Source organism: Pararge aegeria, chromosome 20, assembly GCF_905163445.1.
Source record: "Pararge aegeria chromosome 20, ilParAegt1.1, whole genome shotgun sequence".
Classification (NCBI taxonomy): Eukaryota; Metazoa; Arthropoda; class Insecta; order Lepidoptera; family Nymphalidae; genus Pararge; species Pararge aegeria.
The window spans coordinates 1,135,871-1,160,480 of record NC_053199.1 but is presented as its reverse complement, the minus strand read 5'-3'; the positions used below and the strand labels follow the sequence as shown (position 1 = coordinate 1,160,480).

The 24,610-nt window shown below is 36.5% G+C and overlaps 1 protein-coding gene across 1 annotated transcript in view; it reads left to right on the top strand.

The window, feature by feature from the left end:
* The window catches only part of LOC120632854 (microtubule-associated protein futsch-like), a 181,623-nt gene that overhangs the window by 106,945 nt on the left and 50,068 nt on the right, over window positions 1-24,610 (top strand). The window contains exons 2-4 of the mRNA XM_039902891.1: window positions 7,448-7,546; window positions 17,014-17,186; window positions 18,669-18,894. Coding sequence (XP_039758825.1) covers window positions 7,448-7,546; window positions 17,014-17,186; window positions 18,669-18,894 — 498 coding nt within the window. The remainder of the gene's footprint in view (window positions 1-7,447; window positions 7,547-17,013; window positions 17,187-18,668; window positions 18,895-24,610) is intronic.

Below are 24,610 nucleotides of genomic sequence, written 5' to 3'. Positions count from 1 at the left end.
TACTAAACATAATAATAGATAAATAATTGAAGTTAGTTGGAAGTTATTATTTTCTTTGTAACGCCGTTATGTAAAAATGTTGTGTGAAATTAAGTGTGCAAATATTCACTCGTTTATTATGAAAATAGAGCTTAATTTGCTATACTCCGCGAAAAGCAGGAGAATCTGTATGTTGTTATTTATAATTTCCTTACACTCCACACCAAACAGATCAAAGAAGAAACTTCTGTACCTTTCGCAGACGATATGCAGATGACACTAATTATTTTTTGTTTTCTGTTAGTACATGATAAATTTGCACCAATTTCGCTTGACCTAAATGACCGAAAACCCAGGGGGCTGAAGTCAATATATTTATAGACAGGTGTACCTATTAGTTTACAAAGGGTGACGACCTTTAACCCGACTCGACCGGGTCAGAGGTCAGATGCGCCTTTTAACATGTGACCTTATTCCGCGTGTATGGAAATACATTAATGCTTAATGAACAAATTGTAAAAGAAAACTTTAATGAATACATACTACATAGTGAGTTGTGTTTTAATCACGAAAACATTATATTTTAATGGCAGACTCTCAGCTCCTTTGCTTGTCTGAAACTCGCAAACCAGAGAAAAAAATGGATTATAGATATAAAATAAAATGGAAAAACACCAAGCGTACCAACTAACCAATTGCATGGAAAATAAAGTGTAATTTGTGAGCAGAGGTTAAGGTCGTAGTCCACCACGCTGGCCCATTGCGGACTGGTGGAATGCACACACCTTTGGGAACTAATGTTCCCAATGGAGAACTCTCAGGCATGCAGGTTTCCTCACGATGTTTTCCTTCACCGTTGAAGCAAGTAGTATTTTAATTACATAAAACGCACATTACTAAGAAAAGTTAGAGGTGGTTGATTCGAACTCGGGCCTGCGAAAGTGAAGTCGAGCTCTTACCCACTGGGCTATCACCACCAAAATCATCATCATCAACTTGTTACCGGCCTAATACTACTCCTCGTAAATGGAGAAGAGTTTGGGCCGTATAGTCCACCACGTTGGCTCAGTGCATCTTGATAAGCTTCACACCCATTTGAGAACATGAAGGAGAACTCTTAGGCATGCAGCTTTCCTCGCTCATTGCTCAGTCCTCATATTGCCCCAGAGAGTTAGTCAAAACGTAACGGGCTTCGTGACGTCCGCCCGCATTGTACAATATCGCCAGTTTTTGTGAACCGGTCATTTAGGCACGCGATATATACGAAAAAATACTTAAAATTAATGTTTATTACCGGAAGTGACGTAAACCGTCATGCAAATGGCGGCTACCTTTTGTAACGGCGTTCGTGATGGTTTTTGTTTGTGTATTTAAAACATTCCAGCGCAGTTTCGTTAATGTTAATCGTTCGATTATAATTCACACTCCAACTGATTACTATCAGCGTCTCGCCGTTTTGTTTCGTTTTCGTATTCAGTATGGGATGTATTAAATAAATAAATAATAAATAAATATACTACGACAATACACACACCGCCATCCAGTCCCAAAGTAAGCGTAGATTGTGTTATGGGTACTAAGATAACTGATGAATATTTTTATGAATAATATACATAAATATTTATAATATACATATAAAAATATTTATAATATAAATATAAACATTAGAAGTAAGAATAAACTTACAGTGCAATATACTAGGTTACATAAAATTCATAATTCGTTTAAAGGAAATTGCATACAATTCTACAATAAACTACTAATTGACATCTTGGAGATGTCTCTTAAAAAGTTCAAAGTTTGTATTAAACGTAAGCTTATAGAAAAGTCCTATTATAGTATAAAGGACTACGTGAACGATAAAAAAGCTTGGGAGTAAATTATTGCTCTAACCAGGTTGCTCTTCTAATAATTTAAAATGGCATTGTGAGATGGTGATAACAAAAAAAAAAAAAAACACCCGGCTAAGTTTGTTGTGGGCTTCTTCTTAGACCGGGACGCGTTTGGAACCCTCGTAGCTTTAGTTTTAAGTTTACGAATTTGGTTATCGCCATCATCTCACTACCGTGTAATTCTTATGTACGCATCAAAAGTGCCACCTGTGGGCCTACTTGAATAAAGATATTATTGACTTTGACTTTTTGACTTTGACACCCAGACACTGAAAAACATTCATGTTCTTCACACAAACATTTTCCAGTTGTGGGAATCGAACCCACGGCCTTGGACTCAGAAAGCAGGGTCGCTGCCCACTGCGCCAATCGGCCGTCTAACGTATTGGTACATGGTAGCTTTTTTTAAGTAGTAGTAGATCTCTTTGTGAACTACTACTACGTTCTCTCTACTACCACCATGCTTACTTCTGCCGCCAGACATCATAGACAGATGAGGCTTAGCACGTTCGCCTTAGGTTGATGAACATGGTGTTCCTGGAATGCCCTGCGAAGTTTTGCTATGTTTATAGGCACTGGTTTTCCACTTATTATACACACATATTTTTGCAAAACGATTTCAATAGTCACTTTAAACATATGTTATAATATATGTCTATAGATATACCAAATGAAAACAGCCCTACAAATATTTATTTATTAAACTCTTTCTTTGTATACCACAATATTAACATATACAAAATATAATAAAAAACAGAAATATAAAGAAAGAAGTAGAAAACAAAAGGCGTCCTTATCGCTAAATAGAGATCTCTCCAAAGCAAACTAAATAACCCATTAAAACCCAAATAGCCCATTAAATGCTGAATAAATTGGTGTAGGTACTATCTACTGCGGTTGCCAACCTATTTGCCGAACGTGGTGATTATGGACAAACGCTCCCTTTTTTTTTTTTATTAAAAAACTTATAGCTAGCATCAGAAAACCACCCAGGTTTGTAATATATGCTAACAGAGAATTAAGTCTTGGTACGTTAACTACAGAACATTATTGCCAGTTTGTTGTGTATAAAAGTGATCATAAGTGACTTAAAAAGAAGGACTTCAGTTTTTTCTTAATATTACGAGGATTAATATTGTCTCATACATCAGTGGGTAATTCATTAATAAGGCGAGGAACTAGGTAAACGTTCGTGCGCTCGCCATACCTATTCAACGCGCCCGAAGTGCTTAACCGGCCTCGACGGACGTTGTTTGCCTTTAGTCCTGCCGTAGACTGCTATAGACCGGTATATGATGGTTACCCTAAAAAATCACTACCATGTTAGACCAGGTGAGATTGCAGCTACGACTATCGGTGTAGCTATGACAAATTCTATGAATAGGTATTTGAAAATACGTCACGCGCCTCACAGATCACAGGTGGACCAAAACAGTAACCAAATAGAGAGGCCCACCAGGCAAGCGCTACAGATGCAGACCGTGTACTCGATGGGATGATGATATTAAGAAAATCGCGGGTCCACAATGGACCCAAATAGCTAAGGATAGGGAAAGATGGCAAGTCTTGGAGAAGGCCTTCACCGAAGAGGGTTCCTGATACATAAAAATTATACATAAAGTAATATTAGATGAATAATAAATTAAGTAGTACATAATTCACTGTAGTTGTATAAGTTAAATATAGGAAAGTTATAAGGCTTAAATAAATAAATAATTTCAAAATACTATTGCCGTCGCGCAGAGCCTTTGTTCCCCCGTAGAGTGCGAGGAAGTGAAAGAACAGGGGAATATATTTTTTTTAGGATTCCGTCTATACTTTCTGTAAAGTTATAGGATTCAACTCTTTGACTCTCCATCCAAAGCAATCGCAATTACCAGAATATAATGCCACATTTATTATTCACGATCTAAACTCAATAGAATCGAGCTTTTGAACCGTAAAGCTGAGCCGCCATATGCAGCCACAGTCTGAATTAATTATTTAGCAAATCTAATGCATAAATCATAATTAATTTGCTTGATTGGTTCCCAATTTGGAACTTTCGATCGATCCTACTACTAGTATTACTCAGCTCATAGTTTCTCGAAGTAATAAATTTTACACAGTAATTTTTCTACCGCAGAACAACGTTACAGCGGGTATCAACAGTAATATATCCTACTAGCGCACCCCAGCGCCATCTGTCGGGCTAATTTGTGAATCTAAACCATCCCGGGTGCCACCCAAACGTATACCAAAAAATTCAATCAAATCGGTCCAGCCGTCTAGGAGGAGTTCAGTGAGATACACACGCCCACAAGAAATATATTATATATAAAGATTTACTTACCCTAATAAAAAATTCAAACAATAGTGTTTGCATTTAGAAATTTGGAAACAGTGTTCAAATTGAGTACCTATTCAGATATGTTTTTCAGCTGTATGAAATTACAGTTTTTATTTAAACTGATATTGCAGCAGCAGCGCACCGCTGACACTCGATATAGGACTTTTCTTAAACACCAAATAATTGCTTAAATTTTTCCCCGGCTCGAACCGGGGTTTGCCCATAATCACCAAGCGTGGCAGCTGGGTTATCGCAGTAGATGGTAGTAGTACATTTCCTGAGTCGCCTCGTACGACATCCGCATGAAGAGGGCGGTGACAGCTGTATTCTAATCAACTGTTACATACAGCAATAAAAACAACATGGCGTTGAAATAATGCAACTTTCTTCCGAGGTATTAATTCAAAGTTTTTTTTTATACTTTATATTAAACAGCTAATGTTCAGTACCAAGCACTAGGCTATTAAAACAACGATTTTCCATTGAAAGAATAACAATCCGGGGCCAACAATGCCTTCCAGTCAGATATCCAATAATTAAAACTCGCTCTATCCCCCGATTGTTCTCAGTTCCACATGACCTATATATTACAGAGCGATTGTCTGAATATGGGTCATGGATTTAGATTTTTTTTTAATTTTTATCGAGGGCGAGGTCGATCCCAAGCATTATTATTAATATTATAGAATAGACTAAACAGCTTTCGCTGATGATCTGCTGCGAGGTCACGCCGACCATCAGTGAGTGACACGCGCCTAGCTTCTGCTTCCACTTCTTTAAAAAAATTGGAAAGATTTGTTTGTATCTTCAGAACCTTAGTAATCTCTATTCTCTTCTGTTTTTTTTTGGGATTGGCAATATTGTTCCTATTTGTTTATTATTGATATTTCATCAACACTATATAATTTCTTATGCTCTTTGTCTTTTTTATGTTTGTCCAGTCTATTCTTAAACTGATTCAGTGATACTGCAGTCACTACTAAAAGAGTACACATGGGTTATCCTCGTATAAGCATTTAAATTTACTATCACCAAACCTTACATTAAAACAATACCTTTACATTCTTTGGAAAATATATCTCATATCCCTAGCTTGGCCAATAATTCTCCCCGTCACTCTTTTTCGCCTGACAAGTATATTTCTTGCCTGCCAGACGTCCGTTCCGCAAAAAGTATTTAACCTCACGACCCTCCGATCTCCAATCCTTGTTTTTCATGATGGCGCTTCGGTGGCATTCGTAAAACTTCGCTATAGTTGTCACGTGGCGCCACCGTTTCCGTTCGGAACAGCGGCAACCAGAAGTGGGACAACACTACATCTTCGGGCAAGGCATTCCACATTTGTAGTACTCTATTGCTGATAAAGTGCTTGGAAGGATTAGACGATGCCTGCTGAAATTCAAGTTTGCACCTTTTTTTAGTTATTTTCATTAATTAAATATCACTTGCTTTACTGCACCAATCCGTATTAGTCAGCGTGGTGGACTACGGCCTAACCCGTCATCATTCTGAGGGAAACCTTTCCCTGTAGTGGGCCGGTAAAGGGTTTATGACGATGACGATAAACGGGAAGGGTCCTGGATAGTCACAGCACCGTATTCCAAAGTAACACAATAACTGACGGCCGACTGGCGAAGTGGACAGTGACCCTGCTTTCTGAGTCTAAGGCCGTGGGTTCAATTCCCACAGCTCGAAAATAGTTTGTGTGATGAACACAAATGTTGTTTCCGTGGCTTTGTGTTTATCTGTATATAATAAGTATTTATATATATTTTTATAATTTTTATTAGTGTTATTATCAATTTTATAAATTTAAAATGCATAAAAAAATTTTCGGAACAGACAGGATTAGAACCTGCGACTCTGTGGCAATCGCGGCCTGAGCGCTTTCTCCAATTAGGCTACGGCTCTCCTACCTTCGATGCCGGAATAAGTATATGCCTTTCACATCAGTCTTATAGCGACTGTAGCGTCATCTAGTAGGAAACTTTGCGTTTATATATATTATTCATAAAATTATTCATCAGTTATCTTAGTTCCCACACAAGCTAAGCTAACTTTGGGACTAGATGGCGAAGTGTGCAATGTCGATGTAAAAAAAAATCATCGCGACATCGTACTGGAACGCAAATCGCTTAGCGGAAGGTCGTTGTCGTTACTAACTAACTAGCCACGGCTGCTGCCGACTAGGCATAAATAATTGTTTTACTTAAATATGGATTAGGACATCTAAGAATGTATTGTGTTATAAATAGTAAGTATAGTAGACAGTATAATATGGCTGAGGCCGGAGTGAATTCTTCCCGGGGGATGAGGCGGGAAGTAATACAGGAAATTACGGGCGGGACGGAACGCATATGTACCTACATACGATATTTATACAGCTAAATGTACATCGTATTAAGAACGCCAGTTTTATTTACCTACAGTGCTAGCTTAATTACAGACTCAGGGTGATATTTATTTAGTCCGGCTCGATTGCTTTCGCCACATCTCATCAAATTAAAGGCCTTCGCATATCATATCGACACGACACCGGTTTATAATAATAATAATAATTGTTTATTGTTCAATAAAACATTGGTACAATTTACATTACATCTGCACAACTAACTTATATTAATGTTATAATTAACACGGATATACAGAAATCAACTGTCCCTAAGCTCGGTATAAACATGTGTTATAGGCGAATACCGACTCCGCCTAATTTAGACTAAATATGGAAAACTGAGTTATTAAAAAAAACTGAAAATACCCAACAATATATATGTGTATATACCGCGTACCTTAGTAAATTTTTCCTTTACGAACTTTCAACTCTTCAGTCATAGCACGATGTAAACTAGCCTTTAGGCTATTAAATTCATAAGAATAAATTTATATATGACTGTTAGTTACAGAGCTTAGCGCGTTTTAACAAATAAACCTTTATTCCCTTTAACCCATTTGGGATTCAAATTTTTATAAGTCCTAGAACAAGTATTTATTTTACCATTTTAATTGTCAACCCGAATAGGTACTAATTTCAATCACTATAACTTGAAAAATTAACGACTTTTCTACGAACTTTCAACCATTTTTTATTTGTAACTTAAGCCAAAATACCAAATTTCGCCCTGAGCCAGCGTGGTGGTGTGTTTTATGATAACACGAAATTTAACAGGCTAATGAAGTTAACGTAAAATAGTATTCATTACCATCGCTGGTTACATCACAAGATGTTAATATTACTGTTTTGTTCCAGGGCTACTGTCATGGGACTCCAACGAGCACCAGGTCGACCTGGAGAAGGAGCTGGCTACCCTCTCGGCACAGGCACCCGAGGGGGAGGAAGCCAGATATGGTATGTACAATCTAGATACTAAACTACTTTATCAGCAAGTATCAAAAGCCTATTACGACTCAGTGAAAGACAGTTAACAACACTTGTTGGGATTTTGCATAGCTGCAAATCTTATACTTACGAGTATATATAAAGCGGAAGTGTATGTTTGTTCGTTTACTAGAACGCGATGATCTCACGCACTATTGTGAGAGCTTCCACTGCGTGCCCTGCATAAACAATTAAAGTTTCGATAAAATCATGTGTGACAAGTTATTCCCCTTTAAAATCTAGATATAGATTATATCTATCTTTTAAGGTTGACTTATACGCGGAAGAAGACGCGAGGGACCGCTAGTACTATTTTTGACCGTAACAAATTTTTCTAGAGTGGTTTGTAATTAAACCACCATCCTCAAAAATAACATTGCTTCATGTCTGATGCAACTATTCCGTTCCGATTCGTCGATAATGGGCATAAAATTATATCAAATAAACAGAGCTATCCCATCCAGACAAAACTGCACCGAATCCAACGTATAGGTAGCTCTTTAGGATCAAGAATACCCCCCAAAACGGTAAATTCAATAATTCAAACCCTTTTTTCACACACACACACATCTATCATCATTTACATTTACGTGAATGTTAGGTTTATCCATAAATCAAGAGACCTGTATCCCTAGAATTATTTATAAGGTAGAAAAACATTCTACGCGGGAAAAACTGGGGGAAAATTCTCGGGGCAAGTGTCAAAAGAGGATAAAATATATTTAACCCAATTCTCGTGTGTCCGAATTTTGTAATATCTCGAGCGAGTAATTTTGTTTTTTACCTTTTTTTTAAGTATGTTTTTAAATATATGTTGTATTAAACGTAACTTTATAGAAAAATCCTTTTATAGTATAAAGGACTACGTAATCGATAAAAAAGCTTGGGTGTGATTGTGCTCTAACCACGTTGCTCTTCTAATAATTTGAAATGACAATAAGGGATAGTGATTACAAAAAAAAACGACCGGCGAAGTTTGTTGTGAGCATCTTCTAAGACCAGGACGCGTTGGGAACCGTATTTAGATAGTCCTTTCAACTAACTATATGCCAAGAACCAAGTTGATTCGTTGCTTAGATAAAGCGTGAAGCAAGGGCAAACAAAACAAACACACTTTTTAATATAAATTTTAATAAGGATTTGCACAAAAAGCAGCATTCAATGAAAAAATTAAGCTCTTACAACGAAGGTCGCTTATGAAGCCCGCTAAAAATAAATAAACTGCCGCAAATTTCCTATACCGAGTCTATAAGGCTGCTATAACACTCGCTAAACAGAGAGTACCCCTATAAAGGTTATCGTAAAAACTAACGATGTATGATATAATCATACAACATTGTTTGAAGCCAAGCTATTGTGTACGGAGTTTATATAGCTATTAAGTAAGGCTCTTACAAGACAATCAATCCATTTCATACTTACATAATATAATGCGAAAATAGGTGTAATAAATACATAAATATACTACGACAATACACACATCGCCATCTAGCCCCAAAGTAAGCGTAACTTGTGTTATGGGTACTAAGATGACTGATGGATATTCTTTGACACTAAAAGCATTCATGCTCATTACACAAACATTTTCTTTAGTATTTTAAGAAGTTACGGCGTGACAGATTAGCAAACATAAACACAGCCCATTACGTTGTTGAAATACCATCAACAGTAAAGAAGCGTTTTGCTTCTTCCGGCCTGGAATGCCCTCCCATCTTTCGTCTTCCCCCATACCTATAATCTGGGTACCTTCAAATCAAGAGTGAATAGGCATCTTCTAGGCAAGCGCTTCCCATCTTAGGCTGCATTATCACTTACCATCAGGTGTGATTGCAGTTAAGCATTTGTTCTATATGGTACTACGGGCCTCATAAGAATGCTCAGAATCACTTAGCGGACTATGGAGAGAGCAATGTTGGGAGTATCTCTACGTGATTAAATCAGGACTTGTCTATATAAATTTAAAAAAAAAACTCTCAATAACCTTCACACCACACAAATGCTTTCGCCTTTATAATAATAAAGTGTTATGCTTTAATGTTTAGTTAGAAATTTATATGCAAAGTCGATAAATGATGCGCCATAAACAGACTATTATAGCGCTTTAGATAACAATGGGACCCTAAATCTACAAATGAGACGTACAACGCAATATTCTGGCTGCGCTCCAGCTCATAACGACCTCAGCCTTTATCTCCGCTTCTAGTTCAATGGGCTCGCCTAAATTCGGCTTTTCACCGAGTTGTACGTATACAGCTCTAAATGTTCTTTAGCGTGATAAATCGCGAAGCTTCCCAAATCTTGAATATCGATTTTTATATGAGCAAAGAGCAGCAGATATACTATTAAGTTTATGAAAGCGTGAAACGTTTATTCGGTTACCTAAAAATCTAGTCAATATTAATTCGGAAATATGGTGGTTCTACCAATTGCATGGTCTAGGTTCGGTTCCAAGATTAAATAATCCGGCGAGCTTAATAGTCACCACCATTGGTAGGCTGATGAGTTATCGTAATGCTGGTCCTCTCACACCGATTACGCTGCTGCTTGTTGCCATAGCTCGGAGAAACGATAGACTTTTTGGTCCCGGTAAACGCAGCGTTGGTCGATCCCCACTGAGGGACAGGACAGACAAAAACAAGCAGCCCAGGACCGTGAACTTTGGATCTCTCTACAAAAAACCTCTGTCCACGATCGACGTCCACTGCTGGACGTCGATCGGTTGATATCAGATTATGATTAGTTATTAATTTTCCATTGCGTAAAAAACATACTAAGTATAGACTTTTTCGTTGAGCAGGACATCTGCAATATTAAAAACGTAATCTACGTATAAAAAAACTAATGCAAAAAAAGAATGGAGTTACCTAAAATGTAATAAACTTTACAAATCAACAAGAACAAAAAGAGAAGATAAAAAACAGAGAGCAATTTTTCACGACCTCCCTAAATTACCGCCAACAATGCAACTGAAAAATGACTAAAATTTCTCTCACCGAGCCTTACAATAGCAACATATGGAACCGCGCTTGAAACTAGTGCAATATTTTTACAAACATATTTATTAGATTTAGTTTGTATTTATGCTGTATACTAAAACTTTATGACTCGCTTATTTATTATAACTGCTCGCCAAGTCACCAAAGTTTTATTTATTGATAAAACCAAAACTAAATGAACACATTCGATTCAGAAATAGTAAAAAGGGGAAACTACTTCGTATTTATATCCTAATTTAAGTTCTTATCTTTATACTGTGACTTCAAACTCATATGTTAGAACTGGCAAGTGTTATTTGTTCGGTTAGATATCTTAGGTCTTGGAATAATAGAGAATACTTTATCTCCTAAAAGATCTGCTGAATTAAATTGCAAAAATTTCATTCAAAATCCGTTCGGCCATGGGAACCTAACTTTTGAGGATAAAGGCCTAATGTATGAAGTGATATACCTAGCCTATGTACTCATATATCACTCTACAATCTACAGTCTCTAACTCTTTGTTTAAAAAAATATATCATTGCTCTTTTGTTGTATGGAAGACAGAACATCGTCGTTCTGCATTTCATACATACAAACATACGAACAAAGCAAATTTCCTATTTAATTATAATTGGACCATTACAGTACACCATACTAATTGTCTTGTGTAATGTTTTATGTAAATTTTCGTACTGTCCGCTTTACTTATTAAATGTCAGTAAAATAGATATGAAAAAAAAATGCAATAGCAAAACAAAGTTTTTCAAGCTCAGTCATTGAAAAGTTCCTGTTAATTAAATTATTAAAGCTCAAAACTATCTAAATTTTAGTCGGCTCCTTTTCTTTTAAATGCGTCGAGTTATAAAAGTTTAGTAAATAAATTCACACTACTTTATTAAATTATAAAAAATGCTAAAAAATATTCAAAGAAAAAAAATAAACATTAACTAAAATTCTCATCGAGGTGACAATGGGGTATGGAGTATTTCTCTCGCGAGAGGCATTTTCGCGAAAAACATTTCCGAGTATTTTTCACTGGGAGCGCCTCTGAAAATGATTTTTAGTGCAAAATTGCTGAAGCGAGTGTTAAAAAATGAACTGCGTGATAAAATTCGAATGAGCGAGAGCTAGTTTAATACTTTTGTATCAGATCTGCCCTTTACGTGGAGACTTTTCTGGTGTGTATTTTTAATACCAACTTATGAATATTTAATGAAGCAAAAATCAGGGCCAAAAATATTAAATGTTACAATGTATGAGTGAGGGTACTCATATAAAGTGTTGTATAACATATTGCGGGCAAAAATATTTAGAACAAAACATCGTATCGTAGCTAACACACATTAGAAAATGTTGCATAGAAGGATTCGTTACTTTGCGGAATTCTCAAAAGATCTCCTGAAGATGTTCCGATGTCGAAGCGAAACGTGCGTGCATTGTTGAAGATCTGTTTGGTGTGGAGTATAAAATTGAAGAAATTATAAATTACACCACACCGATGATCATCCTGTTTGCGGAGTATAGCAAATTAAGCTTCACATTCATTGTGTATCACGAAATTCCGCAAAGTAACGCCAGCTTCTATCCAATATACTACGACAATACACACATCGTCATCTAGCCCATTAAAGATAAAGTAAAAAAAGGCACGGAATATTCCCTGTATAGCACATAAAATTCATGCATTAAGCCTCTTTGCCTCGCAATCGTCAATGATATAGCTGCTGTTTATGCCAAGTGCTTTCACCCCTTGAGCTTTGAGTGGGGCTTATGATGAGCCAGCATATACTTCAACCGATAAGACTATTACAATGTTGAGTAATAGGATGTGTTCGCGTAGTTTACCTGCTCTGTCGATAGATGGCGTGATCACCCTCTGGGATCGCGCTATCGTTGTGTTATGTATAGTCCCACCCATGCTGATTTATGTATAGTCAGTTCCTCAAGCGGCGACATCTGAAGCATGTCCTTGACGACCCTAACGATAAAATACTAACGACAACGTGTCCAAACAACACACACACGCAACAAACACAGCGTCTTCGCTGGCGAAGACGAGGGCCCAGATTACTGACGTCATCCGGACGTGGACCCTTACCACGGTCACAGGGGCGTTCGGACTCCAAACGATTAGTCCAAAAGTCCACCTACAGTCAGTTTAACGTCCCCGCAGGAGGCATCTTTTCTTTTCCGTCTTCCTTCTTTTTTTCCCCCGCCTCGCTTTAGTCGCCAGTCCTTCCAACTTTCATGGCAGCACCATGAAATATTAATACTCCAAATCCATGACTGTTGCCGAAAGGATTGCTGACTTAGGTCTTTTATAATTCCTAGATACATTTTATTGATTTGCATATCATCTCGTATAGATAACGATATTGTCAAAAAATTCAAGTAACCTTACGCTGCAAAGCGTTTTTTTAATATCTCTACAAGCAAGCTCTTGACTACAATTTGACCTGCTAATAAGTGACGATGCAGACTAAGATGGTCACGGGCTAACCTGTTAGGGGTATGGTAGTTATATAAAACCCATTCCCCTAATCGGTTACGCGAAGTCGTACTAAATCGCTTAGAGGCACGTCATTGTCGGTAGTGTGGTAACTAGCCACAACTGATGCCTCCCACCAGACATATCCAGCATATTGCTCTCAAAAACTTTTTTTTTCCTTTAAATACCATAGCGAAAAACTATGTAACGTGTAACGATATCCGTGGAAAGAGAAAGGTTTGATGACACTTAGGTACGAAATCCTTATACAATAGGTTCCCCGGGCGTCTAACAAAGCCAATAAGAGAGACATGCCGTGGTTGTTTTTAGTTTGGGTAAACCCCTTTAGAGGGGGGGAGTCCCGCATAACCTCCGTCCTGCCCAAGGATCGGAGGTACCAATAAAGCTTTTCCACCACGCCAAAAAAAAGGTACGAAATCCTTACTATAGGTACATTTTATTAAAACAATCGAATCCGTTGGTAAAAGGTACTTTAACCAGTAAAACAAACCCCGTAACGACCTTCTTTATGTAGCACAATATAAAGATAAGGAATTACAAGTATAATGGAATTTCCCTGCAGACGAAAACAACCAACAAAATTACAAAGGGCTCTAATTATAATAACGTGACAAGGTCAGGGTTAGGGCTGTCACTGTCACGATAAAATATAAACGAAACTTTTTTCATAAATTACACCGATATAAAAAAGATAACTCACATAAATGTGCTTTGTCTTACCTAAATTTTAATAGATTACCTTTCTTTAATTCTTTGATATTTGGGGCATTATATTAAGTTTAACTAGACAGTATTCAATGGCAATACTTCAGACTTTACGGGCACGCTAAGGAAGTCAGTTTTGTTTTGCTTTGGAGCATAATTTTGTTCTTAGGTACTATCACAGATTTAAAACGATGCAGACGAATTAAGGAAATGAACAGCATAAAATGCTAGATCTATTCCTTCAGTATATCCTATTAATTTATAAACAACACTATAAATTTATAAAGTCTTTATGTATTCCCTTTTTTTAATTCCATCTTTTAAATTATTTTAAAGCCTAATTCCGTGGGAATGTCGTAATCTCCGTGATTCTAAATGTCATTTAATGAAAAAAAGAAAACAGATATGTTTTGTATAAAATGTACCACTAATTTTAAATCCGTTTTACTAGACGAATTGGCAACCCTACTGAAGGTCGTTCAAGGGCGTCAAAAATGTTCCTTCACCGGGAGACAGGGAGGTAGAGAAGGGGGGACTCTACATTAAGTCAAGTGTTTGACGGCTACGGCTTTACTTCGTCTATCTCAGAGTTATATTCAAGACTGCCAACTTACATACATTATGTAAATCAAAGTTCGCCCACTTTTCCTTTGTGTAATTTTCAGTTAGTTTATATTAGGTAAGACTTTAAAAGCTGGTTTGTCACAAGCTCTGTCCATTTCTTAAAAAAGTTAAGGCTTACTTAGCGTTCTGACACGTTCAACCTACAGTTTTCTTTGGGATGCATCATTTAAACGAGCTAATGCATGAGGAGCCAGTCGGACTTGTAAAAAACTTTATAACAAGGGTCTTTTAAGTACTAAATTATTTCTAGAATCTGTTCTGTAATTATGCTGGAAGAGCTTATAGAGCCAAATGTTATTTTTCCGGGGGTGGAAAAGCAAGCCCATGCAATGGTCTATATATTTACAAAATATATTCATGCTTATATATTGCTGCCTCAAAGAATGACAAACCAACAACTATTCGCATTTATATTATTCAGTAGGCATGAGCTTATACCCGTAAAGTCAAAGTCAAAGTCAAAGTCAAAGTCAAATATTTCTTTATTTAAATAGGCATGGCATGGATGACACTTTTGATGCGTACATTACATTTAAAATATGACATAGAAGTGAGTTGATGGCGATAACAAATTCGTCAACTTAAAACAAAAACTACGAGGGTTTCAAACGCGCCAACAATAAACCGATTGATTTTTTTTTTGTTATCGCCATCTCACATTGTCATTTAAAACTATCATCATAACCATTCGGATTCTACGCGACTAGTTACGTAGAAACCGATACTACGATACACGATAAAATATATTCTTTGCACGAAACTGGTTACGTAGCACTGGTTTTGTAGGCGGCAGTAGGAGGTTTGAATACTACTTCTAAAGATTGACATAAATAAGCGAAAGCTCTGTGCTTTATTTCCTTTTGTATTTCACTCAATTGAACCTTTATTTTCTTTTGTATTCGGAGATAAACGACACAATTTCGCGTCACGTTAATGTCATTTGTTTACGAGGTCACGGGTGCCGTCTAGCCAGAATGTACTTGTTACTAACGCCATTAGACGATATTTTTGAGAGAGGAAACCGTCTCGAGACAGCCGTCTCAAGGATCCACTTACTTGAGAGTCGATGTTTTTAGCATAAATAATGAGATATATTTTTATGCGGTCGAATAATGATGTGTTTGTGTCTGTCTTTTTTTATATATAAATTTAATAAAATAAGAAGAAGAAGAAACACTTTATTGCACGTATAATCTACAGGAAAAGAAACAGTAAGGAGTATACAGTACACAATGTAGACATGCAAAGGCGGCCTTATTGCTGCAAGCAATCTTCTACAGGCAACCTTTGTAGATAGGACTTACAGCAAGAGAACGGGATAGTGCCAAGAGTGTTTTAATATATACATATATACCAAAATGTAAGGACATAGATAATTTAAATAAATATACGCAATATATAAATATAAAATACACATAATATATATATATATAAATATTTAACAAACATAATATATATAAGAATTAATTACATAATTTAAAAGAAAGAAATATAAAGAATCTACTTCAAATGCCATCACTCAAAGAGACATAGGAGTCCTTCAGACGACTCCTAAATAAAAGATTATTCCAGAGCATAATCGCCTTAAATACTTCTTTTTGCCATTCATTCAATAGCCAACAACTGGACTAAAAGCCTATCCCGCCGGAAGGCTTGGCCCATCATAATCTCCACGCTTGGCCAGTGGCGTGCACATCATACATGCACCGAAGCACTGCCTACCCTTTAGCCCTAGCCTGCCAAAAAAACCCTTTAACCTAAAGCTACGAAGGTTCCAAACGCGCCCTGGTCTAAGAAGCGCCCATAAAAACTTAGCCGGGTCAATTTTTTATGTTATCACCATCTCACAGTAAATTAATGTAAAGCTATGAAGTTAGAGCAATTCACACCCAAGCTTTTTTATCGTTTAAGTATTCCTTAACATTATAATAGTAAATTCCTTTAGGCGCCTCATACGGTAAATGCGGGTCACTACACAAATCTCAATGTTACCATCTTCAAACGGGATAATATAACCACACTTTTATTAATATTATTTTTACCGACATAATAATATAGAGTCTCAGTTTTTTTCTAAGCCAGGAATTCTTTAGAATGTTTTATATCCTTGCAATCAAAGTAAAAAGACAGTGTAACTCGGTCATAAAACCCATTTCATCCTTGACTTCAATATCTGGATAGACGTCTTGAATAAAATGGCTCATTTTATGCCCTCTGTGTTACAAACTACTATTTTTAATTGCAAGCATTAAACTTTCAGTTATTATAAACAAGCTTTAGTCGGTCAATAAATCCATGGTTTTGTTGGGTTTTAAAAAATCGTTAGTTTTCCCGGAAAATATTGTACTATTTCCGTCCCCAAGATGCAAACTAAGTCTCAAAATTTTACCAAAATTTGTATGGTTTGGCAGTTTTTCTTAAACTATCCTTCTTTTCCGGAAGGCTGCGAAAAGCTTTCCGGGGTAAATATTGGATGTCCATTTCCAGGATGCAAGCCATATGAGTGCCAAATTTCTACAGGATCGGTCCAAAGGTTGATCCGAACGTATAGATTGATTCATATATAGATTGATTCATATAAATTGTGGAAGAGTTTATTAAAACAGCTTTATCTTTCGCAGGAGAGAGACTCATTCAGTACGCGTCCGAGAACCTCGTGACGGAGATCCTGATTCACCCTCAGATGAACACGCTGATGCAGTGCATGAGGAACCTGCTCAGCTCATTCACGCGCCACCGCCACCTGGTGCACGCTGGATACACATTTGCCGGAAACGGCTCCTGGATTATGCAAGTGAGTACCGTCGAACCAAAATCAAATTCTTTCCTTCTTTTTTCCTTCCTATGTTTGTCCAAAATCCGTGTAAATGTCCAACGTATAAATGAAAACCGAAATAATACTTCACAGTCTTAAGAGATACAGTTTGTCCTGTCTAACGAAACGCTAAAAGGTTTTGAGTAAACAACTGCCCTAGTTTTTATTGAAAGAAACCAGATACAGCCCTATTATCACATGCATAATTAAAATCAAGTGACTCCTGTCATTTTATAAGGTACGCGTCACGTAGCGTAGGTACTATGCGCGTGTCGGTCTTTTATCTTCAATAGGGTTGTCATATGTACACACTAAGAATTTTTTTCGAATTCGTTTGTATGAAAAAAGAAATATGCTTCTTTTGATTTCATATTTAAACACGGTGATTCCTTACGAAATATACTTGCATCCTTCAACAGTATTTCGTAATTCGGTTACACGTTGTATATCTAAAGAGCAAAGTCTTAGGTCTTCAGATATGTAGGCCATACCATGGGCCTCATAAGAAAGCTCTGGGGTACCTGTACCTGTATCAAATCAGAAATATCGACATCCGTAGAAGAACCAAAATTACCAATAGCAGAGAGATTCCAGTAGTAGCGCAGCTGTTTGTGACAGAGCTTATCCGAAGAACTTTCGCCATACTTATTTCTGCCGCTAAGCAGCATTTTTACAATGCTGTGTTCCGGTCCGAAGGACATAGTTGACTTTTGCATACGAAAAAAATACAACAGTGACGTTTGACAGCAAACATTGCAAGATTTACGCTTGTCGCAAGCTTGTCGTGAGATACGTAATCGCCCTGCGTTCTATCTTATTATGATTTTGGCAAACCCTCTCGTTGGCAGAGGCATTTAGTCCAGCAGTGGACTATAACAGGCTATTAATGATGATAATATTTTAACAGTGGCTTTTATTTTTCTTTTAAAGTATACAACACATGTTGTAACTGCTGTAGCGCTATACAGCGACACGGAACTCGTTACCGGCGTTTAATTTCCGCTGCGCCCGGCGCGACGTTAACGGATTGAAATTAAACGACATTTATATATCAGGGGAACTTTATGGCTTCAAATAATTTATAAAGCTATAAATAGGCGAGGTTCTTAATTGTGTTGTTTATTTATTAAGAGCACTAACAACATGCATATTACACGTTTTTAATAATTAGAGCACACACACAGTAATATGGACTGATATGCACGTCAATTACAAATGCACATAGCATTGACAAAGCGTCATGTAAACTTAATTTGACAAAAGTTAGTTGTTAGTTTTTTTCTAAAAGCTGTGGGTGAATTATGGAAGATATCGATGCCAAGTATCTTTTTATATTTGTCTTAGTATGCCTTTTGAAATTTTTAATGTTGATATTTCCTACAAGTATAGGTAAAAACATTGTATTAAATTTTTAAGTTCTAATGTATATCCTGTAAGCCCTAAACTTTTTGTTTTTTTCAGGACGGGACATTCTCCCTATCGGACTTTACTGACGCTTACCAAGAGAACGAGGTGCAGCGCGTGGTACGCGCTTATGAGAACTCGATCTCAATCGACATCCACTGCTCCACCGGCGGCGGCGAGTGGCACAAGCTGCCAGAGATGCCCTTCGCCAAACATTGCAAGATACGCGTCAACCCCACGGATATACTCGACTCTGGCTCTCAGGCCATCAAGGACTTTATCTGTGAGTACCAATACTGATCTTTTAAATTCATAAAAAAAGTTCCATTCATAAAGACTTATGACAGGAACTTACTTAAATTTAAATTAATATGATGTCTTTTATAATGTTTAATGTCATCTTTTATTCATTTGTCTTATAGTTATCCATAAATTATGTAGTTCTTTATAGTTAGTGTAAGTGGCCCTGCCGTAATAACAAGATGTAAAATAAATTAATAAAGCAAACAAATTAATAATAAATAAATATATGTTTCCATTATTATGTGGTAATGGTGATCAATACATTAGTTAACTTAAAGTAAAGAAATGCAGCTGTTGAACTTACATGTTATTTAATGTAAATTTTTATATATTTTACTAAATAAGTTAGACAAACTTCAAATTTTCGTTCGAGAAAAATTTTACTGTGAACAAGTATTTAGTCGGTCACTAATAACATCTTCTTTCGCTGTCAAGAACTACATAGATTATATGTTAATAATTAATGTTATTTTTTCTCCATTTCCCTAGAGCCTTATAAGCTAGTTTCTTGCTCTCTTCGTCTCGATGGAATTTGCTTAGAAAAAGTTTAAAAAGAGTTTATTAAATTATACCTGAAATAAAACATTGGAGTGTTCGGATGGAATAACTCTGTTAAAACAAGCAAAAAAGTTAAATCTTTCATGTAAAAATATTTTCTTTATTTGCTTAAACTAAAGAGGTAAAAATAAAAAAAATATTAAGTGAAATTAATTAAAAAATTAACTCACATTTGTACATGGAAAATCTAGCAATAGTTTTTACATATGAACTCCACATACATTTCCATTGAAAAAAGAACTTTAAATTTACCTATCTAAGACTTACTTTCCTAGAATAATCAATTTTACTTAGGCTGTTCTATAAGTATCTTTCAAAGTCTTCAGACACACGATGGCGTATTTCAGGACTTCAAAAGGAACGATAAATTTTGTTGTCGAAGTTTTGTCTGTCTTTGCTCACGCGAATCTAATAAAACTACATGTTTACCCGGCGTTCTATAGTAACAATTTTAAATACTTAGAAGAAGACGGGTTATTGCAATATTTTCCATATACATCTATCTGTACTAATATTATAAATGTTTTTTTTTGTTTGTCCTTCTTTTACGACCTAACCTAGCAACAAATCAATTTGGTTTTAAACGATGAAGGTTTTTAAAAAGACGTAACATAGGCTACTTTAATTCCAACAGAACAAGCGTGGTTCTCACGGGATTTGTAAAAAACTGTAATAAACGCGCACGTAGAACGCAGGCACAAGCTATTAATATAAACATTAATATAACATGTAAAATTACTCCAGTCCAAATAAAAACCAAATTCAGAATCATACGCCAACATATATTTTTGTCAATTACGCTAACAATATACTTAGGTCCACTTTAAACTCATAAAAGTAATTACACTTTTTACTATAATTCTTTTAAAATCCCGACAAATAATCCCAAACGCCCGATGTCGCTACCTGGGCCATTTGTTTTTTTTTTTTTTGTTACCAGTCCTTCCAACTTTCGTAGCAGCATCAAATATTAACACTCCAAATCCATGACTGTTTTTATCGGATTGATGACTAAGTGTACTATAATTTCTAGAATCATTTTATTGATTTGTACATCATCTCGTATAAATAATCTAGCTTAGAATGGCATTTTAATCGGACGAAAATTACAAACATTACGTTACGACTCTTAGTTAATTCAGGCGAAACCGCAGTGCACAGCCAGTTATCAACAATTTTCAGAGGGAATGCCAAGCATAGCTCAAAGTCACGCTGTGGGAGAGAACTATGCTCGAGGTATCTATACAAGAGATGCTGCGGTGAGCTGCCATTATTCAATATTAAACATTATTTGCCAATTTTATCGGTATTCATCGAATATGGAATTCAATATCTAGACCATAGTAGTAAATTATTTTTACATAGTTTATTTTAGGTTATATTTATAAAAGAAATTGTAAATAAATTATTTTGTAAAGTGGGTAGGAAAGGAGTAGGTGAGGATATTCTTGGAAATTCTTCAATGCATACATTTAAAAAATGTGTAAAAACGCATCTAGTACAGCGAGGTTACTATACATTTGATGAATTCCTGAATGACAAGGTAGAATGGAAGCAGCCAGCCTCGCTCTCATCTCCCGCAAGATAGCAAAATGATTGTAAATGTTGATGTTGGAAAAGAGCAACTACTGAGTTTCTTGCCGGCTCTTCTCGGTAGAATCTGCTTTCCGAACCGGTGGTAGAGTCACACAAACATACATACTTGTCATTTCAAAAGTGCTTATAAAGTAGGCCTACTTGAAATAAATGAATTTGAATTTTTTGAATTTTTTTGGTAAATAATAACTAAGCTTTTGATAACTGCAACTTGAGTGCCCGACCTAAATGTTTCATTAAATGGTTTAACATTTAACATTTTATAACGTAAATTCTAAAAGAAATAACTACAGATTGACTATACAGAATAAATACACGATGAAATATTTTTACAGCGTATCTATGCTAATAAATATTAAACATACTCCCATAGAAAAACTACTAAGCTACTACCAAATCATAGAAATATTATGACCCAACTGTTGCTCAACTACAATAACGGATAATATCAAAAAAACGGACTTTTGACAAATTCCTATAGAATTATTGATTGACATTAATTGGAGAAAGCGCTCAGGCCGCGATTGCCAAAGAGTCGCAGATTCAAATCCTGTCGGTTCCGAAATTTTTTATATGCATTTTAAATTAATAAACTTGATCTTCGTGTCTAATAACTATACATTCAGACTACGTTATGCAATGTTGTAACCCTTTAACAATATTTGTCATCAATTAAACCGTGTACAAATCTAAATAACAAATGGTTGTTTGCTCGCCCGGTCCTACTTAACATATGAATACAGCAATTTAGACGCACTCCAGAGCTGTAGCAACTGCTGCTACTTTGTTCAAGGCAATCACCAGCTAATGACGGCATTTGTATAATACTGAATACTAGGTATTCACGCGGCGAATAATTTAGCTTCGAAGAATAATTTCTAGCTAGATTTTTGTCTATTTGAACATTAAACCATCATCAAAAGTCCACTCTAAGAATGAGGAGAGTTAAGGCCGTAGTCCATCACGCTGGCCAAGTGCGGAATGGTGGATTTCAAACATCTTTGAGAACGGTATGGATAACTCTCAGGTATGCACGTTCCCTCGTGATGTTTTCCGTTTTAAACGGTGAAGTTTAAGAAAGTTATATTTTAAAAAGCTCGTAACTCCGAAAAATAAGAGTTGCTTGCCGGGAATCGAACTCGATCCCACCAATTACACGTACCTTTTTGAGGGCGTACCTGTTTGGGTCTACAATCACACAAGGATTTACAGCGTTAGACAACCACGTTGGAATGCATGTCTTTGAGAGTATTATAGAACTCTCAGGTTTTCCACCAACTTAACTTTGTGCCTTCTAAGCAAGATGTATATTGCTTAGAACGCACATAGCTCCGAACAGATAGAACTGCGCGCCGGGGATCGAATACGGACCCCTTAAAGGGAGGCTAAGTACGAACCACTATCACCAACAGGGTTTCTTGTAAGTAAGTTTTGTCTCTTACACAAGTTAATTCTACTCAATCTATACTATCGCGAAGTAACATAGGCTAGGCTTTTAATATTAAATAGTCTATGTAGAGCCCATATACTATCTGCATAGTAAAACAATAAAATAAAATAAATATATTCTAGTCCTATATATACTAGCTCTATGTTAGGGGTACTAAGATAACTAACTTATAATATACAGATAAACACCCAGACACTGAAAAACATTCATGTTCACAACAAAAATATTTTCCAGTTGTAGGAATCGAACCCACAGCCTAGGACTCAGGAAGCAGGACCGTGCTCACAGCGCCAATTTGCCGTCAATATGTCAAAAGTCACGTCTTATCATGGTTCCCTTGTTGCTTGAAAGCAAAAAGCAACACTTACACATTTATAATATTATTAGGTAAAGATATTTTTTATAATACAGTCATTCAAAAACAGAGAAACACTTCACAGGGCATGCGATGTCCTACAAAATGCCTTGTGTCCGTCAACCTCAGGCATAGGTGTTGCAACTTTGTGCCTGAAACTACAGCCATGTTCCTGTCATTATACCGGCAACCACGTCCTTTATATTGGAACATAAATAATCTATTTGGTGGCAGAAATAAAAATGGCGGCGACTTCTCCGGACGAGCTCCGTCAAAAAAATCCCTTCCAGCTACCTATGAAGACTATAAAATGTTTTTTATAAGCTTTAACTTCATATCGAAGCACTATTTAATCTCATTATCAAATAGCTATGTATTCTGAAGTCATTAATAAGCTACGCTGTTCAGAGCGGGCCCCGGCCCCGGTATAATAAAGTTTCACGGATACAACAAACCGAACAAACTACTCAAATACTCTATTGTTGAGAACGTCAGGCTCCGTACGTGAAATTACGAATTCCGCAGCTAATTTGTCGTCCCCAGTTTCAATAGCAAAAGTTTGTCGTCTCTCGGGAAGCCCTCGAGCTCCGCAACTTAATATATGTATGCACATACTCAGAATATCGCACCTCCGTATTAAAACTGTTTCAGCTTCATACAACAGTTTTTCGTATATTGAGACAAACGCTATTTTTACACAACAGCCTTTAAAGAAGTGATAAAAATTCATGTATGATTAAAAATTTTAATATGGTAGCGCTATGACGCCATCTTTAATCTGAAGGCCTTAGTTACTTTTAGGTACATACTTTCATCCAAAGAGTGCCAATCGAAGGGGTTTTTCCCCGCTTTTACTGTTTAGCGAAAACATCTGTATTAATAATAAAGCAAAAGAGTTTAATTCATTATTTATTTGTTTCGCCGCGCTAACCTCTGGAATTAACAGTCGGATTAAAAAAAATCTTGTTTGTATTTCACAGCAACGTAATTTATTTAATTTTCACCCCTGAGGGGTGGTTTTGTAGGAATGTCCATAATTTTTTGAGTTATGTCCATACAGATTATTAAAGTTCACAATTATAAAAATAGTGACTACGTACGTTTGAGCCGTTTTCTCAGGCGGCTATTGGCGAGCTTTCGTGATTATTTCTTTTTTGTCTCTATTCCACTACAAACCGTAAGCTCGAATCTCACCTGATGGTAAGCGATGATGCAGTCTAAGATAGCAACGGGCTAACCTGTTATGTGGTATGGCAGTTATGTTAGGCTATACCGGTTTCTACTCGACACCGAACCCGAACGCAAAATTGTTAAGCGTCTTTCTTGGTAGGGTAGTAACTAGCCAAGGCGAAAGCAGGAAAACCAAGATCAGACCAAAAAATTACCATATCACCCCGACCAGACTTACCTGGTCAAGTCAAATCAAATAACGGGCTTTGAACCCGAGGCCTCCCACTGAAAACCGCGCTCACCACTGCGTCAGGGAGGTGTTCATACTTATGTCATATTGAGTACGGACGCATGTACTTTTTTATGTACGACCCCTTAGTTGAGGCGTGTGAAACCGCGGGAAATAACTATAAGTAATAAAGACATCATGTTCTCAAGAATACCTTTTTCAAATACAGATGGTTGATAGCATGTTTATTTGCTCGGAAAATGACAACTGCTGTATGTGCCATTAGCTGAGCCCAACTACGCCCATTAAGTGCAGAAACACGGCATTTTACGATCTAT